General features: G+C 36.8%; 1 protein-coding gene across 1 annotated transcript; it reads left to right on the top strand.

The window, feature by feature from the left end:
- Positions 1–227: 227 nt before the first annotated feature.
- LOC138020454 (HMG domain-containing protein 3-like) lies at positions 228–6,053 on the top strand. The gene is made up of 10 exons (XM_068867440.1): positions 228–693; positions 944–1,077; positions 1,508–1,663; positions 2,161–2,353; positions 2,706–2,767; positions 2,852–2,938; positions 3,438–3,563; positions 3,740–3,958; positions 4,263–4,369; positions 5,999–6,053. Exons 1-10 carry the CDS (start codon positions 228–230, stop codon positions 6,051–6,053), a joined length of 1,605 nt encoding a protein of 534 aa, XP_068723541.1.
- Positions 6,054–6,979: the final 926 nt, after the last annotated feature.

The following is a 6,979-nucleotide window of genomic DNA, read 5'->3' as shown; positions in this document are numbered from 1 at the left end:
GATTGTCTGCTGATGGATTTTAATTCTTAATGGAAAATGTTCACTTAAAATTTAAAACTGATATTTTTTCTTTTAGGTATACAACCGTGGTGTCAAGTGGGGTGTGACAGTTGGCCATACATCGGTAATCGAGAAAATAGAACAAATGGGGAAAGGGTTTGATGAGAAAGTCCTTAAACTGGAAGGTTCAGCAAGAGCACCACAAAAGGTTTACAGTCACGCTAGCAATGATAAAGGCGTGTGTTGAAGAAGCATCATCGTCTGGTGCTGAATTGATTGGTTCAAATGTTGTTGGTTCTCCTGGTTCAGAAATCCCATCATCAACAAAAGCAGGATCAATTGCTCCTGCCATGCCAAACAGCACTGCCATTGATGAGCCAGTGGATACTGTAAGCCGCACTTCTACAGTTCAGCTTAACATGAAAAGGTCCTTGCCACTCCAAATTCCTACTGCTGTCATTCAGCAGGCCCATTTCATGGATATTAAGGGGTGGCCTCCATCTCTAGCACCTTCCTGTGTTACTTGTGGCTTGTGTAGTTCTCCATTGTCTAGAGAAAAAAGTCACCCAGGCCAAAGAGGAGAGTCACTGGTGCTAACTAACCTTAATCCTTTCAAGAAAATTAAATTGTTGGTGAAGTTTTGCCAAAGTCCAAGTTGCCAAGCAATGCACCAAGTCTTCACCTATGATATAGGTAACAAATTATATCTTATAAAGGTAAATTGATTAACAATATGTCTGATCTGGTGCCAAATACTTTACTTCCTGGGAGTGATAGTTTGTAGATTTTACTCTGTCTAACACCAGTTGATATTAATTATAACAGGGAAACCCCTTAGGGTTTTAAGGGTTAACCACACATTATTTTGATACAGTGTGGTTAACAAAGTGAGTAGGCTACCTAGCCAGGTTAAGGTGCCCTTTTTTGATTATCTTATATGTAGGCATGTTCAATATTTCTGACAAACTCCTTGTGTCTTTGGAAATCCTGGTGGAATGGCGACACCTTTTCCGTAGAGGAGTTCCGATATCCACAGCAATTGAAAGCAAGCTTGAAGCTATGGCAGAACGAGTCCTGGTTGGTTTTTATAACTTTAATGTATTTGGTGAATGATTCTCAATAATGGCAAGTGTGACTGTCTTTTGTGTGCAGACCTCCCTTTATTTATTTATTTATTGCTTGGTTATTTCAATGGTTGATTGCCACTGATTACATTGAAAAGAAAGAATTTCAGGACATGTATCATCTGGTGCCATTAGTCTCACAACAACTACAAGAACGATTTCTGTTTATGTTCTGTCACTTACACTTTTACAGTCATCGCAAACAACATCTCCTGATTATGAGACTGTGAACTTTAACTACTGGTACCTTAATTTTTAACCGGAAACTTATCCTGATCATCGTATTTATTTATTTATTAGAAGTATTCGTCATTATTTAGACAGATTAACTCAGCCATTTTGACCGTAATACATGACCTATGTTTTGAATTTCGTTTCTACAGGAATATCCTGGTGGAAATGAGCTTAAAAACATAGCCAATTTGCTGTATAACGGCTTTTATTGTTTTGAAGCCATAATGATGTTATCTGTGGGATCTGTGGAACAGTTGGAGAGCTGTACCTTGGAGATGGAAATGAGAAAAATTGTTGCAGTATTAGTGAGGTATCTTTCAAGGTTAACTATAGGGAAATGTGTGTATGCTCTATTCTTGTGTTCATCCCATTCCTTTCTTAAAGTTAGCCACAGTATCAAGATGTTCACTAACAAATCAACCATTCATGTTATAAAACCCCGTATAAGTAAGGGTTCCGTGCAAAAAAAAATGTAAAGGAGCTGTTATTCGAATAGTCTCACATTATAGTATTTGTGCCACATGGCCAAAAGTGAACCTTAAGGTGGTCACATGACCGATGAGTGTTAAGTGGTAAACTCACAGCTGCAGCTATATGAAGTTCATAATCCTTGATACAGCAGTGGACACATTTCTCTCTTCAATAATTTTACAGTAGGTAAGATGTACTCACTCTGTGTCAAAGGCCAAGATGAGAGTCATACATGTACATTATTCCCCATTAACCTATTAGAATTCATGTGCAATGGTTGCCAAGAATGTTTAAAAGTTCATTGAATTTGCAGTGGTTGTTTCTGTATCAGATCAACTATCAACCACCACAAGGTGCAACTGATAATCCCTTATCTCTGGAGAATTTTATGGTGCAATTAAGGGAAAGATGGGTGGAATGTACCACTTACACGCGTTGCAGCAAAAAGTTTCAAGTCTACCAGACAGCAATTCCTCCAATTATGGCTCCTTCCATGCAAAGTTCTGTTGTGCTTAATACAGAGGGTAAGAAAAAGAGCACTGTATTGAACAGAATGAATAATAAGTATCAAGGTTTGTAATTATTTGAAAATATCAATACTTATGCTTCTTGTCTCATTCCTGTGTCATTTTATGCCTTCAGGACAAGGAGCTTAAAGTGAAGTGAAGTCAGCGAAGCCACTTACCGAGTCTTACTGAGTGAATAAAATTGCACAAAATGGGCCCATAAAAGATTGTCAACATGTTTGCTTTTTCAGTTTCACAGTGATGAAATAGAAAACCAAATCAAATTGCTGCTACCAATATTCTATCATTAAATTTATACCATGCATTGAATTCAAAATATGAATTTACTGTTACATATGAACCATTTCAGGCGATCCAGCCCTCCTACATGACACGATTTCTAAGGAAGGCGTGGACATTTCAGCCCAGGAAGTTGGTCAATTTTTGAAAGTAAATTCATGAAGTAAGACTGGTGAAATTAAAGTGTTTTAAGTGACTGTGCTTTATTGTTCAAAGGTTTATACCAAAAGAATACTGTACTTTGATCGTGGGTTTGATTTGGACTACACCCGTACCAAACTATCAGCCTATGGAGAACTTAATGTCAGTTGTCATCTAATAGTTTCTTGTTAACTTAACAACACAATAAGGTGCTGCTTTGTCAGGGCTTGAAATTGCGACCAATACATTCGCATTTGTGACTAAACTTTTCCCCTTGCGACTAAAATATCTGGAGAAGTCTTCATCCTCTCCATTGGTGAAGGAGTACGGTATAAAGAATTTGTAATAGCTTGGATCTTGAAATAATAATAACATCACTGTTTTTTAGTCCACAACCTGTTTTATACGGTGTGTACAACTTAGTTTAAATTTATTATTACTATTACAAAGCTATTGTCCTGAAGACTGGGCGAGTTAGAGTCAGTGAGTGAGCCACCTTTAAATTAAAATCTGGCCAGATAATGTGGTCTCCGTGGTTCCCTTTATTACTCCAACTATTTAAAGTTTTTGTTTTGGTATATGATGCTGTAATGTTTGAAAAGGAAAAGAACAAGCAATAAAATTGTATATTTTCTGTTCTTGTTGTTATGATTTTACTCAGGCAATGATGAAGATTGACATACAAGGGTTGTATGAGTCGCTTCTTGTTGGTTCATGTCCATGCCATGGATTTACAAAGGTCGATGGACACACTGGTGGTTTCTACAACATTGTTTGTAGACATGGGGTCAGTGTAAGATAGTAATTGTTTACTTAATCAGTGCCTTACACATCTTTCCATTTCACTATGGCTATGAACACAATACTTTTTCAGTGTAAATGTTGGTATACGATGACCAATCAATCTTAAAGGCATTCTGCATAATATAGTATCATTAAGAACTTTTAACTTTTATATTTTAGGTTACTGCTGCTTCAAAGTTTCTGACACTACAAGAATCTGTACGTGATCCTGCTGACTTGTACCTGTCATTCAAGCACTACCCACTGCTTTTTATCTGTGATACTCCATGTGGGTTTGTCAGACACATGGATTGCAGGGAACCCACAGCAACAAAGCAGTTGTGGGGATCTTACAGTGGTTGTCTGGAACAACCCACTCTTGGAAAGAAACCTTCCAAAGTATGTTTTGAAATAGTCCAATGTGTTACATGTATTTCCTTAAGTTGAACATGCTACATATTGATAATAGGTCATTTCTCCACATTGTCATCTGCATGGGGTTTAGTCAGGAAGTTTTAAATTTTGGAGTTTTTATATACCAGTATCTGTATGATAAAAGCGAGCGTTTACAACCAGTGTTATGTTAGGGCTTTCTTGTCAATCTGGTGTTAGAAGTCTAGATGTAAAGGTTCACAAATCAGTTTCTGTTAATGATCTCCCTTCATCACACCAAGATTATTTCTTATTCTGTTTACATTTGTAGGACATTAGTGTACCTGATATTGTTCCAGCAGAATACCGGGATGTTTCAAAGCCTTTACCAACTTCCGATACCGGGAATGCCCATCCCCTCACTGGGTCAGGAAGACGGTATGTGCTGGGTGACCGATTCCACAATTCCCCCCAATCCCTCCAATCCCCACAAATCCCATCTATGTCAAGTTCATGTCATAAATTTGTGTCTTCAGTCATGTGTGTTAAAAACCAGCTATCAAGAGTCAGAAAATCATAGAAAGAATATCCGTACGCTGCGAAGCTCATGTGTTCAAGGCTTTGGAACTCATTTCTTTTACAAATACCTTATGGACTACTATCAGAACGAGACCATTGTAAGAAAACAACGAAAACTGCTAGAGAAGAATCTTGCAAAGGGTCAGTTTGTAAGCAGGGACCAGTTTTCACGATTTCAAGTTAGCAATGCACGAAATTCACATTAATCAAGATTTCACAAAGGTTTTTAAGTGGTACCATGACGAAAATCGCATCTTTCCTATCAAAGCCATTTTAAAACATAAAGAAGTTGCTTGGTAATGAGGAGAAGAATGCTGTTGATAATTTTAAAATATCTCTTTTCATTCCAGAGATATTCAAGTTTTTGAAAATAATATGCAAATTAGCCTGGGGGTGACATCATACACTCAACCAAATTTCAACTCAGGTTAAGTTGTAATTTCAACTTAGTTCTTTTAGGTTTAAGAAGTAAAACGTTGAGCCTTGGAATTCTTTGTATGCCAACATTAATTCCCATTATTCCTTTACAACTAAACTGAACTTCATAGAATGTAAGAACTCTCAATAATTACAACGAAAACATCAAAATATCGGGATATCACTTTTTATCATATATTTCGAAAACACAAATAAAATTATTTTTTGACCACTCTTACATTTTAACTTCGATCAGAATGTATCAGTAACAGTTTGTTATATAAACATTTTTGACCATTAAAAAACCTTGAAGTACATCTACTCCTTAAATGTATGGACAAAAGCAAATTCCCACGAAACACCAATTTCGACCAGAATTCCTTTTTTTTTAAAAAAACAAAACCCTTTGCAAGAGGGATGAAGCAAGCACAAGATATCCCTGTCCACTTTGCTATCCTGTTGGCCATATAGATAGACACGAATGCAATCAAATATTCGGGCAGAACCTTTATTACTTTCTAAAATTCATTACTTAATTGGTCATTGTAAAATGTAGACTACAGACTGGGGATAAACAACAGACAGGGTAAAATTTAGACCAGGAAAATACAATGCATACTTACTTGTATGTATGCTATAGCTGTAAGCAATCGACAAAAGACAACTGAGATTTCATGATGTCAAAATTCTGGTGTTCACAGCTGGATATGCCAGGAAAGAGGGGGTACAGACCATCTTTCACGTTAAATAAAGGCCCTTTACATTGAATTTAGCCAGTTAGTTCCCCAAGCACCTTCACGGATAAATATAATACTAGGGATAATCGGAGCTTGGGCGATTGCATTCAATGTTTGTTGGGGTACAGGTAGCAGTTGAGGGGGGAGGGTGCATGGTTTGTGTGATAGATAAATGTTATTACTGCATATATGAACGTTTCTTGTGGTTTTTTTTCCTCAACTTTCTTAGTACCCTACTAACAAGAAGTTTGGGAACGTTCCCTTTCCCTTATTCTTCTGTGCCTCCTTTGTTTAGTGATGTTATATTTGTTGCGGCAAGATTTTTTTCTTTCAGATGTCAGCATTTGATGATTCACTCCCTTTACACCTCTCGAGGAAATTATTCGTGAAATCCTTTTTTTAGTTTGTTGATTTCAGTGACTTCAGTGGTGCTACCGTGGGCTGGTTTATAAGTTTTTCTGAATACTCAACACAGAGCAAATCTGTTATCTGTTTGTTTGTCAGTCGTGATGAAATGGGGCCGCCGAGCTTCATTTTGTCGCGGCGAAATTTAAAGACATCGGCATTTCATAGTTCCCTTGCATTACACCTCCCAAGGGTCAGTTTGTTTCTAGAGACCATTTTTTTAGATTTAAAATTTGCAAATCACAGGATTTCGCATGATGAAAAGCTTGTACATTGTTCAATACAGTGCATCTTTAATTTTTTTTCCCAAATATCTATTGACTTGCATGTACATTACTGTGATACAGTAAAACTGAAATATAAAAACCTATATTTCGCCAAGTTTGTTTAAAGTGCAAGCTTTGTAAATTCAAACCGTTTACAGACTGTTCTGTTGTTGATAACATAAGAACCTTCTCCAAAATCGGGCAATAAATACTAATGTGAGCAATGGAGAATTGTACAAACATATTTTGTGGGAACATGTTTGTGGGAACATGTTTCAGTGCTAGAGTGAACACAGCATAACAGGTTATTAAAATCGAGGTTATTAGTGCTGTTTTTAATTGAGTGTCAAAATTGATTTCGCAGTCACTTTGGTTTTAAGTTACTACGCTCTGTGATTATTCAAGAAAACTTGAGAATGCCCTACTAGCCTGCCCTTTTCTGTGCTTAGCGAAGGTTACATTGTGTGTTTCCGTATGTTGTGATCACCCAAATGAATTGCTTTGGTTTTAGGACACTCAATTGAAAACAGCTCTATATGTGAGTGTATAGTATTGCTAAATAACTTTTGAGGAATTCGGCCAAAAATTATTATACTGTAGGATATTCTTTTTTCAGTAACATCAAGGTGGTTTGGCATTCTCTC

The sequence above is a fragment of the Montipora capricornis genome, chromosome 10 (assembly GCF_036669925.1).
Source record: "Montipora capricornis isolate CH-2021 chromosome 10, ASM3666992v2, whole genome shotgun sequence".
In the NCBI taxonomy this organism is placed as follows: domain Eukaryota; kingdom Metazoa; phylum Cnidaria; class Anthozoa; order Scleractinia; family Acroporidae; genus Montipora; species Montipora capricornis.
The sequence above is the reverse complement of the archived record's forward strand: the minus strand, read 5'-3'. Positions and strand labels throughout refer to the sequence as shown.

Bases quoted from the DNA above. Each gene is read 5' to 3' on its own strand.
- LOC138020454 (XM_068867440.1), top strand. From the start codon at position 228: ATGATAAAGGCGTGTGTTGAAGAAGCATCATCGTCTGGTGCTGAATTG. The intron at 1,078-1,507 runs GTTGGTTTTTAT...TCGTTTCTACAG, and splicing joins CTATGGCAGAACGAGTCCTG to GAATATCCTGGTGGAAATGA. The intron at 1,664-2,160 runs GTGAGGTATCTT...TTTCTGTATCAG, and splicing joins GAAAAATTGTTGCAGTATTA to ATCAACTATCAACCACCACA.